This window comes from Haliaeetus albicilla, chromosome 3 (genome assembly GCF_947461875.1).
Source record: "Haliaeetus albicilla chromosome 3, bHalAlb1.1, whole genome shotgun sequence".
Classification (NCBI taxonomy): Eukaryota; Metazoa; Chordata; class Aves; order Accipitriformes; family Accipitridae; genus Haliaeetus; species Haliaeetus albicilla.
In genome coordinates this window covers 9,881,099-9,900,580 of record NC_091485.1, presented here as the reverse complement: position 1 = coordinate 9,900,580, position 19,482 = coordinate 9,881,099, and the positions used below count along the sequence as shown (strand labels likewise).

Below are 19,482 nucleotides of genomic sequence, written 5' to 3'. Positions count from 1 at the left end.
GTGGCCATTTAACATGTTATTGTCCCCTAGGTGATGTTTCTTCCTGATTCTTGACGTTTATAAGGTAGTGTGTGCCATTGAAGCTACAAAATTGATGTTTCCTTTCTTCTTCTCTGACTAAAGTACCAACGGATATTCTTATACACGCAGAATGAACAGCATCAGTGTTCATCCTACCAACCTTTTGTTCACACTGATCAGGACATTAGTATTCCTCTCATTAATGCAAAAAAATCCCATGCAAAAAGTTTCTGTACAGTACCACAGTGGCAACATCACTTTCTGCCACTTGTTTTCCCATGCAAAATTATGTAGACAGGAGTCTTCAGAAGAACAAGTAGGTTTAGCAATGCTTTTTTTCCTCTGAGGCTGTATTTCCCTGGGATGGCAGGTGGATACATGTGCTCAAGGTTTCTCCTACATGAGTCGTTAAGCTGAAATCATGACTACAGAAAATACAATGCGGTTGAAATTGTTAACTTTATAAAGAATTATTGATCCCAGCAAAATGTATGCATTTCACCATAAGGTAAGGAAGTAATTGAGGAAAGAAATTGAGGAAGCACAGCCTCCAGATGGGTGAGGAGAGACTTGCGAGAAATCCGTCAGCAGCCTTTATGAAGTCCTCAGGAACACAGTCGTGAAACTTTGGTAGAATTTCTTACAGTTTCTGTGTTTTGCAAGAGTCTTACAGATATGTGAGGAACTTTGCAAGATTTTGTAGGAAGTATGCAGAGAACAAACTAAACAATGTGCATTAATATTTCAAACTATAAAAAGTTACAAATATTTGCAATTTTTGTCCTAATATATACAGTGGAGAATTTCAGTTCCTGAGTTCATACTTCTGTACAAATACTACTGTCTTTTGGGAAATAAGTATTCCAAAAGCTATGCACTTGTAGTCCAAAACTGGAAAATGCTTCATTAAAAATCAAGGAGGCAACAGCTGAACATTAGCTAATCAGCCACTGTTCATTTGTTGTTTTTTTTCTTGCATTAGCATTTTCCTTATTTTGTTCCTTTTTCTAATGTATTTTCTGTGATCTCTGATCTCAAAACCAGCAACATCTGTTACCCTGCTTTGCATCATTAAAAATCAAAAAACCTCAGGAAATAAAAAAGTCAAAGTTTCTGAAGAAACTCACCTGAATCCCATTGTAGAGCTTTTCTTCTTTCTTTTGGTAGAGCATGTGCAGATGTATCTATACATGACACAATTTAATATTTGCCCTTCCATAAAGTAATTTTTAGCAATTTCCATAAGAGCTTCTTCAATTGGCTACAGAACATTTTCATTCTTTCTTTAGTGTGATCTGATATATATTACCTCCACTGTTGTTCCTAGGAGAAGAATATATTCTCAGTAAATTATTTAAAGCACAAGAGAATGACAGCATGACAACAGATTATTCTTCCTTCTTAACTCGTTGTTTCATCTGTCGAGTTCGCTGCTTGTTGGACAGTACTTCTGGCTTCCTTGTAAGTATAATTTCACTTAGACAACTGTAGTCATGACATATTAGATTTTAATTACTTCATATGAAAAATATTTCAACATAAATATTGAACATAAATACTATGGAGAGCCATGGGCAGGATACAGTTTTCATTTGCTGTGCACTAACAAGAAACACCTGAAGACATTTATTAATATGTGTAAAGAGTGATGGGAGAAAAGAAGGTTGTAATATTTAAAACAGAAAGAATCTATAAACTTTTAGGTTTTAAGCTCTTTTGGACAATATCTGTCCTTGATTTGTACTGGGCCTAGCACAAGGGCGGCAAGCTTGAGTTTCAACCATTAACATTTAAGCACGAAGTATTTGCTTTAAGGAATGGGAATAATGATGATTCCTTTTCCCCTTTTGTAAAGTGTCCTTTAATAATAAAAACTGGAATTAGAAAGTCTCTCACACGCTCCTCAAATATCCTTACTAGGAGTGGGTCATTTCTAGAAATCACTTCCCCATTTGCTTAGTAAAGACCAGTGCTGTTTCTTCTTACGACAAAGTATGGCACGTGCAAAGAAAATGAGAGGGTCAGCACGACACAAGGAAATGCAACTTCTGTCTCAGATGCTCATTTGCTGGAAGACTATGGGTCTGCACAGATGTACCAGTTAGTCATTTCTGCATCCCTGTTTTAATCTTACAGCTCTGGAAAATGCCCAACTCAAATGGACTGATTTTTCTTTGGTCATTTTGTGGTAGGTAATTTTTTCACCAAGAGGCAGCAGTCTGCTATTAACTTGATCTCTGCCTTCTGGTCATATGGAGATTTGAGGCAGGGATGGATGGTTCCTTCCAACCTATGTACTTTGTATCTGGCTATCTTGGGCATATCTTTTCCCCTGGTGTCTGCCTGCACAGCCCTTGGGTTGTGCCAGTCCATATACTTCTGTCGTGGTTTAACCCCAGCCGGTGACTAAACACCACGCAGCTGCTTGCTCACTCCCCCCACCCAGTGGGATGGGGGAGAGAACTGAGAAAAAAATAAAACTCGTGGGTTGAGATAAAGACGGTTTAACAGAACAGAAAAGGAAGAAAAAAAAGTAATAATACTAAAATTGCAACAATAATCGATGCCCAGTTAGTTCCCGAGCAGCAATCTGCCCCCCCTGGCCAACTCCCCCCAGTTTATATACTGGGCATGACGTCACATGGTATGGAATACCCCTCTGGCCAGTTTGGGTCAGCCGTCCTGGCTGTGTCCCCTCCCCACTCCTTGTGCCCCTCCAGCTCTTGGTGGCTGGGCATGAGAAGCTGAAAAATCCTTGACTTGGTATAAACACTGCTTAGCAACACTTGAAAACATCGGTGTGTTATCAACATTACTTTCATACTAAACCCAAAACACAACATTATACCAGCTACTAGGAAGAAAGTTAACTCCATCCCAGCCAAAACCAGGACAACTTACCAGAGAAAGTGCAGAGCAAGAGGAAAGAAACTCAGGAACCATCTCACTGGAGAGAACAGAGCATGGAAAAATAATACTTCCAGCTTCAGAGTGAGGCACAGAGGAAATAGCTGTTTGCGCCACCATACACTGCCTGTCTTGGCGAACAGAATATAACATGAAACTTCTACTTTAAGTACACACGAGCGAAAAAAAACCAAAAACCAGCCTCAAATGTCTCATTTTACTGTTGATAGTACTGCTGCTCACCATGCTTCTGAAATGGCATGGTTTAAATTGTATGAAGATAATTAAATTCCTAGGTTTTGTCCCTGTTTCAGAACTGGTTTTGGTGTTAAACAACACGCTCCTAGGTTGTATTCGCATTTTAAATGTTTATACACTAAACGCTTACGCTAATTCTATTGTTTTTTTGTATAACAGACAATGCAGTTCCAAGGCAAACTAAAGTTTCTTTTTGGACAAAGGAAGAAGTCCTCATCAGGAACAGTATTGCCACCTCAGCTGTCCTTATTCTGCATAGTGGTACCGCTTCTGCTCCCTTCTGTGACAGAAATGAAGATGAAAAGCCTGCTTGTGAAAGCAAAACACAAAGCTGATGATGCAGCAGCAGTGAATACAAAGTATTTTCAAATTAATCTTTTAGCAGTTAGTAAAGTGTACTATGGGCTTTATGTTTATGAAGCATGTAAAAAGCACAAATTAGGCTAAATAATTCTCCATTTTAAAACTCTTTTCTAGAAAAGTGAATAATTTATCTGGATTTAACTATATAATACATAATAACTATACTGTAATATAGTATACTTTATATATAATACATATTAAGTATTATATTGCTATATATATAATTTTCTATAAAAAACGGAAAGTTAGGATATCTTCCTATCCTTCAGAAGTTACCAATGCAATAAGTCATTCTACTAGGTGTAAAAGTGGAAAAGAAAAAGTATTTTTACTGAGAGTTCTCAAATTTCAGTATCTTCTGGTAGCACAATTATTTGGACTTGGGCATTTCGATGGCAAACAAAGGAAAAGGAAAACTTTAGAAAGCTGAATGTGCGTGTGTGTGGGTGTTCACAGAGAGTCAAATGAGATGTATTTGGTGTATGTATTTATCTTGCAACAGAAGGCTTATGAACACATAAGTCTACAATTGCACTAAATGGCCTGGGGCTGATCACTCGGTAGCAATCACAGAAGATGAGGACAGATTGTGTTCAGAGTCATTTCCTTCCTAACACTTATTTTCGTTACTCTTCTATGATTGAATTTTAGTTGATGTTTGGGGCTAGGATTATGTTTTCCCTTATTTGGTTTAATATGACCTTACAGCAATGAGGTCCATTGCTGTGAAGTAAAATGCTCATCAGTGTGACTGACAGCATCATAATTTGGCTTTTAATTAGAATATGCTTGTGTATGTGTGGATTTACTATCCAGACGTGTAATGTTGTTCTAGGACATACATCCTTTTGACAAGAATTAAATTACTCGAAGGCTGATATAATGAACTATGCAGGCTTTTGGAACCAAGTTGGAAAGCCATTTCCACTTGCTAGTTTTTCAGTGGCCCAGGTTAAATTAGTTGATGATCAGAATTCAGCTCCTAGAAGAGAGGTGCTTTACTTAAGTTTTACTAACTGACTGGACAGTGGCCAAGGATTTGACAAGAATGAAATGGGCATTTAACTTGAGTGTTGCCTTTGGTTCAGGCCTGAAGCATGCTGGCCAGGGATGGTGGGCAAATTTATATAGTAATTTCTTTTCTGATGGTCTTAATAAAGGGAAAAATTTGGAAAGCAATGTTATGGACTTTGCACCCTTTCCAAGCCCTAGTATGCATTTTGAACTAAAGACTGAAGAAATTCATTCAAATCATATGATGACTGTTGCAAATTGAAGTCATGCTAACTCTTAAAGGGCATTGCTGGTCAGTGTGATGTACGTACCTTGAATGTACCTTGCATAGGCAGAGCAGAATATACACAGTATGTGTCTCAATTCAAGCTGAAACTTATTATTCCAGATATAGTAAGTTGTGAGCAGAATATTCCTAAACATAAATATCCCTCTTAATTGAATGCAGAATTCAAGTCATACACTAGTTTGACCAAACAAATGATGCAGAAACCATAAGTCTTTGCTAATGGTCAACAGCTTGAAGATCACATCTTTCAGAGTTTGTGATTTTACTGTGTTGTCATTCACTGACAAGGAATTTTCCACATTTTCTGTCCTCTACAGCTCCAGTTCCAAAGGTAATTCAGGTCTGTGTGAAGCAGCAGAATTATATGGAAGAAACAGTCATCACGAAGGTGCAGCTTTCACTAATGTGTTACAGATTGCTGAAAACCAAATCAAAGGTGTGTCTGCTAAGTACTTCTGCATTATATACAGTTTATGGAGAAAAAATCTTGTCTTTTCTTTTCTTTTCTCCTGTTAGGTTTTCCAGGTTTTGGTTCCAACGATCTCTTTTTTCTTCTTTCTAAAACCCCTTCTGTAAAAAAATGCAAAAAAAAATATTGACCGCCTCAAAAGACAGTACTGAATTAGTCTGCTATTTTGGCGTAGGCAGAAATACCATGATACCAAGTTTACAGAGATATAAACAATCATAGTAGATAAGAATACTCAAAGTATGCTTTCCTAAATATGGCAGCACTGAATTTAACATGATTATGTGAAAGGCTTAATAATAAATGATGATATCTATCCCTCTCGGAGGAAAACTGGATAATAATTAACAAATGCTAGTTTTTCCCAAAGCTCAGAAAACCAGAGGAAAATTAGACTCTATTTTCTTTAAAACTCATTATTTGCTTGCAGCTTTGACTCATGCTTTTCCAGGGTTTGGCTATGGCAATATTATGAGAGTCTATGCTGTATTTCAGATTTTACAATGGCTAAAATTTTGATGGTGAGTCTTCCCCAATGGGCAACTTCTTCTTAGACAGAGTTGTACTCAGCCTTCTGTCATACCTGCTGGAAACCTTTAACTTCTTTAAAACCATTCCTCTGTCATAACCCCATTTTTCATGAACATTTTCTCATTGGTATAGTACTATTACTGGGAGGGAAAAATAATAATAAACTAATAATACTGAAAAATCTTTGGTTACAATTTAAGTGTTTCTAACTGCCTCATCAGGTTTTTCATATTTTATTTTTTAATGTAATTTGCCTAGTTCTGTGACATATTTTAGCTTGTACTTTCCTGTGCTATGATTCCAGGGCAGCAAACAAACCTGTGAACATTCACCCATAGTTTAGGTAAGAAAAAATATTAAACAACGCTTGTATTAAAATAGATTTTCTTTTACATTGCATAGCAAAGAATAATGGAGAAAATGGCATTTCTCTAGTCAAAGTACAAACAAATGAAGATCACTGGGTCTGGGTTCAAGCTAACACTCAACTTCTGTATCGAAGTGGTTGTTCAGAATATGTCCTTGCCCAACAGCAAATGGTGAAGTAAGTATATTTTCCAATACTAAAAAAAAAATCTGTATTTTAGAAAAATGAAGGTATTCTTTATGCATGAGATCTTTAAAAAAGACTGTAATGACCTAAGAGAAGAGCTCTATGAGAAGGGTTTAGTTTACTTACCAAATGGAAATCCATTTTTGTTATGGATCATATGAAATGGCTGTTTTAACTGTAAACAATATTTATTTCTTTTCTTCAGTGTTTTTTCTTCTGAAGTTGAGAGTACATACATATTAAAACAGAATACTTCAAAAGTAAATGCTTTATTATTAATATGTTTTGACTTTCTTGCACAAAAACTTATTTTGGGGTTTTGTTTTACTTTGCAGCTGAAACTCTTTGCTGATTTAGTGTCCTTGGTTTTCTACTTTTTAACATTTGATTACGTTAAGTTTTGGGTTTTTTTCCCCTTTATGGATGACAGTTGAGCTCATGTTTTTAGTTCTGGATGTTCAACATAATCTAAACAGGGATTCTCATATTCATTGCATGTTTGTAGATAGATACATTTAGTTGGCTGTAGGCTCAGCCTTGGAGTGGAAGCTAATCTCACAGATGTGCATTCAAAGAGGACCTCTCAACTGGATTTTACCCTTTCCTCCCAAATAAGCTTTTCTTCCTTCCCCCATGGGATTGCCTGTTCCAGTTCCTGTGGGCTTTGTTGAGGTATCTCTTCAAGCTGGTCCAAGGGAAGAGATAAGAGGGTGGACTGGATGAGCAGGGGCCAGGAGGTGTACACAGCCACCATCTGGCCCAGTGGAAAAAATGTGGTGGTGGAACTCTTTACCTTTACTAGGGCAGCACAAACATCATCTTGCCGTGTAAGGGAATGAACTTCTATTAAGAAGCAGATTAAAAGGGGCTCTCTTGTATTCAAGTCTTGACTTTTAAATTGTTTTCTCTCTAATTAAGCATGCTCTTAGATGTTTATTTAGCTACATTTTTACCCTCTGAGTGGTTAAAATCCTTCCTTTGTGTTTGATAGTTCGTAGAAACTGAAGTGTTATAAGAGTTGGCCTTGGAGATTATATTCAGTCCTGTCCTCCTGATAGTTTGCAATAGACTTCACTCTTACTACTACTTTTTTTTTTAAATGTATGCTGTCTTTCTGGAAACATACATGCTTTTGAAGAATTTTCACTAGATACTATTTTACTGGAAAATTCTTCATTTGGGGGGGGTCTAAGCTTTTGTGACTATTGCATTTTGTTCAGTCCGTTGCTTCCCAATTAGACCAATTCCTGAGAAGCTAGTTCTGCAGCAAACTTGTATCATACCATTTGCATCTCAAGACTAACAATAATAACAATAACGATATTTAGCAGAGGACTGAAAATATTTAACACCTCATGTTAAAAAAGAGAAAATACTCTGCTTTCCTGGTGTACATTTATTACAGTGGGACATTCTCTCTTTGTAACAACATGGACTCCCTCTACTGGAAAATCCTATACTTGCACATTGAGTTCATACCAAAGTAAAAGTTCTTAATAGTGAGCCCAAGAAAAAGCCTTCTAAACCCCCTTCTAAACTAGCTCTCAAGGTTTTCATGCTTGGTATCTTACTGAGATGCCCACTTCTTGTTCAGAGAGGGAGGGAGCGGGTTGGTAGCACTCATCCTGCCTGGTCGGGAATCAGCATGTTAGTGAATTCCAGACAAATCCTGAACCTGAAGATTGAACCTCAAGTTCTGAAAACTGCTGCATCGGACATGGAAATGCTCAGGCAACTTTCGCTGCCAGAGCTCTTCACTAATGTTGTGTTCTTCAGCTGGAGGTCATGGAAAATGAATTCACTGGCCATCTTGGAAAACAAAAGACAACATGAATTAAGTTAGACATGTAAAACAAACCTACGCCCAATATGAACATCTGTGACTATTCTGGACACTTAATTCAGGCATTTTATTTCCTCTCAGCTAACTCTGCATTCTCAAAATATAAGACCCCCACGGTTCTCCCCCAAATCACTTCAATCAGAAAGTTCTTAAGTGTCCAAATGATTTCTTGTTAACAAAATACATCTCATTTAAGACACTCTTTGCATTTTATCTCTTGATTTTTCTGCACATAAATATTATTTAGATATATTTTAAGGGAAGAACAAAAGTGTAAGTTAGTTACCATACTGTACTACAGTATTTAAGGTGTTTGTGAACTGTGTCCCTGAAATGGAAAAGTAAATGCATGTCAGAATTTAAATGAAACTGTGCCACAGAAAGGTAGCTGTGCATGCACACTGATGCCCAGGTGCATGCACACTCTTTTTTTCTCTTGAACAAATGCAAAGGTTATACAGATAAAAGCGTGAGAGTCCCATGTTAAGTTAAGGACAAAGTATCACTTGTAATGTATGTCAAGCCACTCCATTTGTATCCCAGAAAGCATACGTTTAGAAAACTCTGATTGACTGATTTTTTTCTACTGTTATTGAAAGGGAAGAAGATGAACAACTGAAGATACCAAGTGGTTTTGCCAGTTTGAAAGGAAACCTGGAGGGACTTTCCTGTAACAGTGCCATTGAAACTCTGGGCCAGTGGAAGCATCTTAACTGGACAGCAGTAAAAAATGAACAAGATAATGTAAAAGTGAAGTTTGAGCCTCATTCAAATGGTGAGTGTTTTATGCAAGAGGAACCTCTCAGTTCCAACACATCAGCTTTGGGCATTCAAAACAACTGCACCACAAGCAGTAGCTGGACTTTAAGAAACTCAAGCTCTTGTTCTATGAGCCAGCGAATGAACACATGTTCAAACAGGAGAGCTGGATCATTCTACAACAGAGACCAAAGTTTCTTAAATTTAGCACCAACTTGCCCTTCCCACTGGGGGAGTGCAGAAAGCTGCCAGTCATACTCGGGCGTACAACAGCGTTATGCAGAGAACTATGCGACAGACCATCTGAAATTGCAGAGACCGTTCATATCTTCAGAGTCTCTCTACGATGCAGCCTTTCCCTTGGAGATGCCCATCAAAACAGAATACGATTCTGATTCTGAAAACATTGCTGATAATTACCTGACGTCACAAAACCGAGCCTGGCTGGATGAGAGCGGCTCGGTAAGAAAGCAGGTGTTTAGCTACCCCAATAGAGTGCACCTCAAAACAGAACCGGACCTCTGTGAGCCAGCCTCACCCTGTCAGAAGCCAAGGCACTGCCTTTACACACCGCATAACTGGCAATGCATCGTAGCAAACCATCCCAACAACCTAAACCTGAACAGATTTTGCAAGGGTTCACGTAGCAAGGAGGTGGCCCCGTTTTGCCCTCAGAACTCCTCCGGGTGTTTGGAAAGCATGCCGGACCTGCAGCACACAGGGTGCTATGGCCACTTCTACAGCCCCAGCCCAGGGGAGGAGAAAGAGCAGAATAATGAGGTGTTTAAAATGCCATGTGAATTTAAAAACCCCTGCTTGGTTCAAGCAATCAAGCGTGAGCCCCTGGATTCTCCACCATTGTCCAACAGTGGACAGAACAGAGTACACGCGAGCTTCCCTGAAAATACATTAGCAGGTCCTGTGCCTCATAAAACCACTGAATGTACATTTTTACAATAGATTTTATAACATTTGGAATATTTATAATGTTAAAAGCAAGAAGTTGTAGATTCTCTTCCAGTTGGGTTAAATGAGTTACTAAAATTAAAAGCCAGTGGAAAGATTTTGAGCGTGTGTGTGTGTGCATCTGCATGTGAGAAAAAACAGACGCAGACACACACTCGTCCTGTACCCCCTACTGCACTTCTCCTAGTGATCTTCGGAAAGAAAGAAAGATAAAACCTAAGGCACAGAAAATAATCATTACTCACTGCACAGGTATACCTGCTAATTTGTCTTCATCATCTTTCCTCTCTTGTCTACAGTTCATTACCAAGGTCTAGCTATTTCTGTTTCCTGCCTTTGTTCTGTTTGTTTTTCTCAAGCTGATGTGATGCCTCTGTGCAAAGAGAAAATGTTTATGGTCTTCATTGTGGCCAGGTTACCTTAGGAATTTTTGCATTTTTAGTTTTTTGCTACTCTAATAAGAAGCATCAGCTATTCCTTTATCTTAACATTAAATTGATGGGAACAGGCAAGGGCTTCCCAACACAACTTAATTTAAAAGATAGCATTAATTAAAACAAATTACTTTCATAAAATGCATTAGAAATTATTTCACTTCAAACTGAAGTTCTTCTCAAGTATCCTTGATAATACTAAGGTTTTAGTACCCATATTTTTCCATTTTGAAGCCATCAGCCTTTCATGTTGCTCTTTGAAAGACTGAGCAACGGGATGTTATCCACTTCTGTAAACGAGTTACGAAGTGCTGTTAAATGTACATGAGAAGAAAATATTTCTCCAATTATTTTCCTTGCTGTTACTTGTAATGTTAACAAAGGAAACGCACTTTTTTTATTTTATAGTATCTCTTTGACTGATAGCAGCTTGTTAGACTTCGTCACCTGACATCAAAACCAAATCCCACACTAAGATTAGATATGTTATTTTCAAAAGCATCCTAGTTTCATTCCCAAAAGAAAATCTTAATCTCACCGAGAGCTAACTGGAATATGTATACCTTTCAAAAGCACTTTGGTGCACTTTGGTGCTTTTGAAAACAGATCTGTACGCTTTCCTTTGAACCCAGGCAGTAATGTATATCTGAAAAAAAAAAAAAAAAAATCTACAACTTCTGTTTTGGTTTTTGTTGTTGTAGTTTGACTCCTGCACTAACTTTTGTTTTAAAATTGCACTATTTTAACTTTATATCAATTTCACCTATATAAAAACCACATCATTTAAAAAAAGCTTAGATATATATGTGCTTTTTGAAAGAAGCCCATTATTATAATGAATGTTTTCTTTTTCAAAATGTTATAAATAATTATAATGTCTTCATTTCTGTCTCCTATTAGTCACTAAGGACATGGCTTTACATGCTAGAAAAGTGGCATAAACTTTTCCCGAATGCTATAAATATGTGGGATAAGTGTAGTTTTCAGGTAGGGGAATGCACCTGGGAGGCTGCTCTTCTCCAAGACTGTCTGTCTTCTCTCATAGAAATTACCGCCTGTACATTAGAGTTGGCAGAGGTAAAGATATACATTCTCTGCATGTCAGTTAAGTGCTTACGAACAATGGTTTTATCTGAAATGCTGCACTTTACACTGAAATTGTTGAGATAACACACGTACCTTTTGACAACTGTCCTGCAGAAGGCAGAATTCCCAGTAGAAGGCAAGAATGGACAGTAAAGAGGTGCAATAATGCCTTACTGTAGGTCAAGTTAAATCTGCCATAGACCAGCTGACCATACCCAAGCCATGAGAACATCTCCTTTTTTTGTGTCTGGTGTAAATCAGTGCCCTTTTGGCTACATGCTGCCTCTTATTTGAGACAGTTTTGATATCCTTGCCTTAATACTCCTGCCAGTGGGTGCAATGCAACATCAGACCCTGTTCTGAAGTGAGACCACAATGGTGGAATTTATACCGCTCTCTGGTACACCACTGTTCGCATCACATAAATTCAGGCCCCAGTGCAAAAATACTTCTGGGCAAGCAAACTGGGTACTCACGTAGAGTGAGGCTGCCACACACCAGGGGTGCTGCACAACCTCTGGCTTGTTGATTCACTATCTACAAAAATGAAAGCAGCAGTTCTTTTAGACTGTCACAGAGTTGCTCTCATAGTCCTTTGCTTGGCATGTAGCAGTGGCACTGCTTATCTCCTGGTGCCAGACACTGTGCTGTGGCTGCAGAGCTGCTGGTAGGGTTGTGCTATGAACCATGTAATACTCTCCAGTCCAGCTCCTTGTGCAGCTGCCTGGCAGAAATGGGATAGTGTGGAGACAGGGTAGCGTGGGAATAGATGGCTCGGGGCAAGTGGAGGACACGCCAGCATGATTGCTGGAAAGCTGCTCGTTTGATTCCACGCTTGGACTCACTGTCACACCCCTCTGACTGAGAGCACCTGGGCCTGGTTTTGCACTACCTTGCACCTTCTCTTGTCATTTACATTGATGCAACATGCCTGTAAATCACTATTATCCTCATCTGGGCATGCTGGTGCCAGTTTGCACAATGTTAAGTGGTTACACCAGGTGCAACTCTGTAGAGGACTGTGCCACTGAATGCCTTGTCTGTGCTTAGAAATGTTTCTTGGCATGACTACATCGGGAGAGCTATACCAGCCAGGTTTCTCTCTTCAGTGCCGAAACAACTTGTACTAACAACAGAAGTTCTCTACACATCTCTCCACTACAGAATAAAGGCTATTTTGTCAACATAACTCTATCTACTCTAAGGCTTTCCTGGTTTATTTCAGTTGGGATGATTTTTATTATGTTCCCAACAAACCCAGACACTTTTCACACATCTTATTTGATATTATAGAGGTAGATGAAGCTTCTGCATGTAAGAGAACCTAATCTGACATAAGAGATGTAACGGCCTTGTTCTAGGAGGATGGATGAACATGCGACTCAAAAGTGAGCTGTTGCCTTTGGCCTGCCCCCTGTGTAAATGCAGTCAGGTTTGCTTCCTTATCATTCCATAAAGTCCGAACCCAAGAAACACACACTTATCCTGCAGATCATGTTTGAATTTGGGCCACTTAATTTGTGGCTGAGTTGTTATTCCAGGTCTCACATGAAAAAATGTGGTATCAGTGGAATTCTTTCTAGTCTAAGTTATCTCACACACACACACACACACACACACACACACACACACGCCTCAATCTCCTAAGAACTGTGCTTATAAAGAGATCAGCAGTTCATCCTCCTTTTTGACAATCGCTAACCACTGTTGACAGTAAACAGAGACCAGTTCCTTCTAAGTACTTGGTATATTGCACCATTTAGAAAGAACAGAGGAATTAAGCTAAGAAAGAATCTCTTGCTCTCTGCTTTTAAGGCACAGATATTCCTTCATTCTCTCCCCATGATATGTGCCCTGGATTGAGTCTGGACTGAAATATGACATTGCATTGTACCCTGTTAAATTGCCACTGATTTAATCTTATAAAACTTTTTGTATGCAGACATTAATGATCCCCTGACACTGCTCAGTAAATAGCATGAGAGACAGTGCAGTTCTTTTAAATGGTTACATTTTCTTAGTGGTTGTTGTTGCTTTGGTATTATTTTTAAAACTAGCACTGAGAAGTAGGGTTTAAGATGTTTTCAGTCACTGGTGTCTAGCTTTTATCTTTAATGAGCTAGTATTTGTATCCTCAAGTGCAGCCCTAAAGTCTGTTTTAGGAGCCTCCCAATGCATTTATTGCAACAACAATAAAAAAAATATTCTTGTAGAAGAAATGGCCAGTCAAACACTCACCTGATAGGAATTTGGAGTATTCAGGCTGAAAGAAATGCCTTTCTTTTTCCAGTGCATGCCTCTAACATCTGACTGATGATAGCATTCAAACTTCTTCAGCCATAAACTCTCCAGAGGCTGAGACACGATGAACTCATGAATTCTGGTGTTCAGGAAGGATATTTTTTGGTATGGAAGGTGAGCAGCTCTAAAAGCTCTGCGAATGTGTCTCCCTCTGAGATGTTACTCATTCTACAGATAGCAGAGACTATTATCCATGCTAAAGCTGCTGATTAAGGTCTTGTCTTTACTGAGAATGTGGCCTGATTTTAGCTGTCAGCAGACAGCTGCTGAGCACCGTACAAATGCTAGTCCAACTGAAGTACACCATTGTAAGCCACTATTTTTACTGAAAACCAACATGATTTGAGCTAGGGGTAAACTTGTACAGCAAAAAGAGTGGATTTTCCTACTGCTTCTAAGGTTTGCTGGGATGCAGTTACACCAGTGGCTGAAACTGGGGCACACCTCCACTGTAGATAACACTATCAATAATTTCTATTCACTTCAGACTCTTTGGATACCGAAGTAGAGCTTTGTTTTGAAAATCTGAGTGAGGGCAGCAGTGTGCTAGGGCTAAGCTTGGTTCAGTTGGTCCTCAGTTTGGAGATTTAACTAGTAAAATGAAAGATCAAGGGACTGTACCTAAATTCTCCGTAGGAAAGACTGACTTCCTACTCCTTGATGGTAATATGGTAATGCGAAGTATACCTCTATGGTTTAATTGCCCTTCACTAGAACACAGTGATGTATTCTTAAAATCCTGAGAACTGAGTATCCTCTGGGTGGCATAGGGAAGTCTGACATTTGTGCATCAGCCAGTTCAGTAAGACTTTAGGTGCTGATCCTTTGATGTGGTATTGAGATCCACAGGGCATGTGCAATTCTTCTGGAAGTTCCTAGTGCTTAAAATACTTAAGTGGGAAGCAACAAGCCTGAGGCAAGGAATATTCTGTGGGATAAGATCAGTTTCTGCTGCCTAGAAGCCTTTCTTAACTCTTTGTGTTGAAGCCATATTGGAATGTAAGTAGGACAGCCTCACCCACTGTAGTTATTTCAGAAAAGCCGTAATCTGCCTTAACAATGTGTGATGTTTTAATCGAAATAGTTAAAAGATGCCATTTTCCCTACCTATGAATACATACATTGCCTTAGGAAGTGGGAAAAAAGTTAACATACTCATTTTCTTTCATCAGAGTGTCACATAACTAAAAAAACTAACCTAAGAATGGAGGTACAGAGCTGTTCTTCTGTTTTTCTTGTCTTTTCTTTCTGCTCCCTTCCTCTTTCTCTCTACTGTCTTAGTGTAAACATTCAAAATGGAAGGACTTTTCTGATTATACTGAGACAAAAACCCTAAACCTAAACCAGATTGTAGAAAATTTCTCACTAGAAAATGACCTTCTTTCCCTAGAGTTTCTTCCTCTCTTTTAAATCCTGCAAAGTCCTATGTGAAATCATGTGTCACAACGGAAGCAGACTTCTGTAACATGCGTAGTGAGCAAAGAGATTCTGCAGGTGGCCATGCTTAGGCTGTAGTCACATGGTTTTTACCTAGCTGAAGGAGACTCATATAAGAGGGCTTGCTGGTAGCTTATGTTCATGGACACTACCACCCTGACAAATATATCTTTGCTGTGTTTGAATACACATGGCATATGTTCTTGTCATTATAAATACATTTCTGTATCATGCTATCAGAAATGCTTCTGAACAAAATCATCAGTGACAAGCTGAAAAATATACTAAAACCATAAAGTACTTTTTAAAAAAAAAAACATATGGCGATCCAAGCACTTGCCTGTGCTTAGGCAAAGACTTTGGGTGGAGGTTTGAAGGGAAGGTAAAAAAAAGATTGTTAAGACAAATTTTGGGGAGAAAAAAGATCACCCTGATTGATATATTGCTGTCAAGGTGTAATTATTCTGTGACTACAGCTTTAATTCTCCACTCACTGCTAATAACTCTGTGCTCTGAAATCATGTCCTTATTTTTCCTGTAGAACTGAATTTGTAACTTTTCAGGCTGAAAATAATTTCTTGAAAACAAGGATTGAGGTAATTCAATGCTAAGTTGCATTTCTCAGTCAGACTGAAAACATCATTCTAGGAGGCATGAAGTTCTCCTGTTCCTTTCCTGGGGTTAGCCTTTGAAACTCTGGCAAATCCAGTGTCTGCATTAACTCTCTTGCTGCTGGTAGTTATAGCTCAGTCATGCAGCTGGTGCTCTGACTCTGCAATCTGAAGTTTCTCAGGATTTCCTTGATGCAATAGGGCTCCAGGGACAGCTGTAGAACAGCCAAAACTTCCAGTTTCACATTTGTATTGGTAGAATTGCAGTATTCCAATGACTAATACAAAAATTTGGCAGAATGTAATGGAAAGAACATCAGCTGCTTAGCTAGTCTCAGTAACTGTATTTAACTAATTAAAAGGCTATGTTAAAAAAATCAGGTGAAGTTCTGGTCTAGAGCTCCCTGTTTTGCACAGGAGGATGTCATAGGAATTATACCGCTGTTCTGCCACTTCTTAGGTCACACCTTGGCCTCTCCCCTCCTTATCGCACTACTCTCCCTTCTGAACCTCTTTTTTTTTTTTTTTTTTTTTTTAACTTTTGGATGGTATGTATCCTCCCTTTGTTCATTTAAAATGTGAGATAGGGACAGGCAAGCATCAATTGTTGCATGTTTGTTTTAAACACTGTCTTTCAAGAAAGAACTTCAAAAAGGCAAAAGTTTTCTCAGTTCTCAGAAACAGTATTCAGTTTTTCTACTCTTATCATAGCCAAAAAGATTCTTCCTCTACATGGTAAATAAACTTCCCTCTTCTGAAAGGGTCCTTCCTCACCTACACAGGTTCTTAACAAAACCAAAGAACACTTTCTTCCTTAAAGGCAGTTGTGCCCACCAAAAAAACTTTTCCTTTTTCTTCCTCTAGATTTTCTACCTTTTTGATTTTATAGGATGGTACATTGTGGCTTCCACCCTTTCTGTTCTCTGCGTCTGTAGCTTTATTTCCACTTTAGGCATACTTCAAAAGTTTTGCCAAAAGAACAGTGTTAGGCGGAAGTGCAATCCCCCCATTTACCCCTGCCCTCCTTAATAAGACAGAGGTACTCACTAATTACAGCTGTACTCCTAAACCAGAAAAAAGGTCACTTTGCTGGGGAAACATCCTCTCTTCAGGAGGCTGTACTGCCAAGAAACTCTGAGCTACCACCAACAGTTTAGTTCTGCAAGTACATGTACCACCAAATCCTCTTTCAAAAAATCAAGGAACCTATTTCCTCCTTTTTTGCTTCTCTCATTTTTTTCTACAAGTGTTTATTCTTTCACTGTGTAACTGCACTTTTAATTTGTAATTTTTTTTAAAAGAAGGGTATGGAAGCATTATACAACATGTGCAACGTAGTGTTTTCAATTACATTTTAGATTTGGAGATTAGAACCACAAATAATTATCAAGTGTTTTAATGTGACTCCACGTAAAGGCCTCTGACTGTTACAGAAATGCCCATGAAAAATACCAGTACAAATAATAAATTAATCTTGAAAAGGGGTGAAACCTGCCATCAAACTCTGCTAATTATCCTGTACTAAAAGTGCCATTCCTGCTCCTCCTGAAGAGACACAGTGGGGGATGAGATTAAAAAAATAGGTGCGTGACGATCTACGAGCAGTTTTGGCCCATTGCATGGTCCCCAAAATGAAGGGCACATTTCTGGAGAGAACACCCCTGCCACCTGAGCGTTATTGGAAAAACGTACCGGTTTGCGTGTGTAACGTGTGCATTTAGGCGAGCGATTCGGGCACGTGTGCTGGCTACTTTGACAGCCAAAATATTTAGGCAGGCCAGCGGCGGGCCCAGCTCCAGCCCCGACGGCCGTCCTGGGCAAGTCGAGGCAGCAACTCCTGCGAAAGCAAAACCAGTTAACGAAAATACCTTTGGTGACATGTAACCTAACCCGTATCGACTATGCTGCTTTGTATACAAGTGTAATAGACGTCAAGGTATATCACGAGCGGGCTCATCAAAAACAGGCACTAAAAGGTGGATCTGGCATTTTGGACCGTTTCCTCAGTCTGCTTTTAGAAGGAACTTCCAAGTGTATTTCTTAAATTATATTTTACATTTATTACCGGTCAGAAGTGTAAAGTTCAGACGTTTTAAAAATAAATATTTGCATTTAAATTAAAACGGCTGCCGGGCGTGTTACTTGCCGTCACCTCCCCTCATCCGGCCGCCAGGGGGCGCCAGGGGAGGGCGGGGCCGTCGCTCCCGGAGGGAGGGGAGGGGCTCAGGCTCCCAGCCGCGCCAGGCCGGCGCTGTCTCCCCATTGGCTGAGGCGGGCGGCTTCGTTCCTATTGGCTGCCTAACGGACGGGAGGGGGCGGGGCGCTGCTTTCGGCCCTCTCCCCCGGGTGTCTCCTGGTGGCGGTGAAATGCGGAAGTGACGAGAGGAGGGTGGGCGGGGCAGCGCGGCTCGAGCTCCCGGATGACCGTTGTGAGGGGGGGGGCGTGCGCGCTCTCTCCCGTTCGTTCTCTCTCTCTCTGTCTCGGCGGCGTTGCTGTCGTTACCGGCCCGGCCTGGGGACGCGGCGGAGGGTGGCCGCTGAAGCAGGCGCCGGGGGCCATAGCGGGTGAGAGCGGCGCTGAGGTACCGCCCCGTGACTTCGGGGGGAGGCGGGAGCGGCGGGGGGTGTGCGGGGCCGGAGAGCGGAGCTGCCGCGGGGCGGGGGGCGGGCGGCTTCTCTGTGGAACCGCTCCAGAAAGACGAGCGGGGAGGGTGCCTTTACCGGAAGGCTTCAAGGCTGTGAAGGTGTCCTAGGGATGAAAGGGGTGGTTTCGTCTGGAGGCGCGTTGAAGCAAAAGAATCAACTTAATTCATCCGACTAACCCTTCCGTCCCGCCCCCAATTGTTTGCTGAAAAGTACCGTGTAAACAAGAGTTGGATTTTTTTTTTTTTTCATTGTGTGCAGTGAACCCGTTTTGCAGGATGAGCACTGTGAGTGAAGAAGTTAAGCCAGAAGATGGCAAACCGGAATCTGAAAAAAAAATATTTTTTTGTGAAGTGAGTGCTTTTCTTGATGGCTTTTCGGACTGAATGCTAAAATGCAGGCGTAAGGTATTAAAGACCATGCTGTTAGAAATGCAGACCTAAGCTCGATGTAGTGTGGCAAAATTGTAAGTGAGAGAAGCTGTTAATGCGGAGAATAACGTGGTCAGTCTCTGGAAGAGCTGCTTGTCTTAGGATTTGGAGAATTCAGTTTGTTATTTAGCAGTCAGGTGCAATATGATGGTCCTTAACTGTAGTCTTTTAAATCTCTGTTAAGTATTTCTCATAGGCAACTGTAAAGGCTTATTTATCTGTAAAGGCTACAACTCCAGGTCAGAACGTGTTAAACTTGTCAATCATATATTCTTCTAGCAGTGAGGTTTCTTCTGGTGCATTAAACTTCTGGGACAGTATGTTAATAGAATAGGCAATATTAGCATATATCAGTCATTGCTTTTTTTTTAGCTAAAGATAGTAAGAAATAATTGTAGATCTGTATTGTGTTCCATTAATTATTGTAATGGTGTATGTGTGTCTGTGGATCTTAATGGAATGCAGATGTCTTCATTGTTTTTCTGATCCCTTTGATGTAGCAATGAACGGAGTTGCAGTTATTCTAGGGCATAATTTTGTCTCCATTGCTTTCTAGTCACTGTATG

General features: G+C 39.8%; 1 protein-coding gene across 5 annotated transcripts in view; it reads left to right on the top strand.

Moving 5' to 3' along the window:
* AHRR (aryl hydrocarbon receptor repressor) overlaps positions 1 to 19,482 on the top strand; it is a 133,830-nt gene that overhangs the window by 75,706 nt on the left and 38,642 nt on the right. For all 5 annotated transcript variants that reach the window (XM_069778788.1, XM_069778787.1, XM_069778786.1 and 2 more), the window contains 6 exons: positions 1,349 to 1,482; positions 3,346 to 3,545; positions 5,170 to 5,288; positions 6,255 to 6,396; positions 8,848 to 9,023; positions 18,747 to 18,838. In XM_069778788.1, the coding sequence (XP_069634889.1) occupies positions 1,349 to 1,482; positions 3,346 to 3,545; positions 5,170 to 5,288; positions 6,255 to 6,396; positions 8,848 to 9,023; positions 18,747 to 18,838 (863 nt within the window). The remainder of the gene's footprint in view (positions 1 to 1,348; positions 1,483 to 3,345; positions 3,546 to 5,169; positions 5,289 to 6,254; positions 6,397 to 8,847; positions 9,024 to 18,746; positions 18,839 to 19,482) is intronic.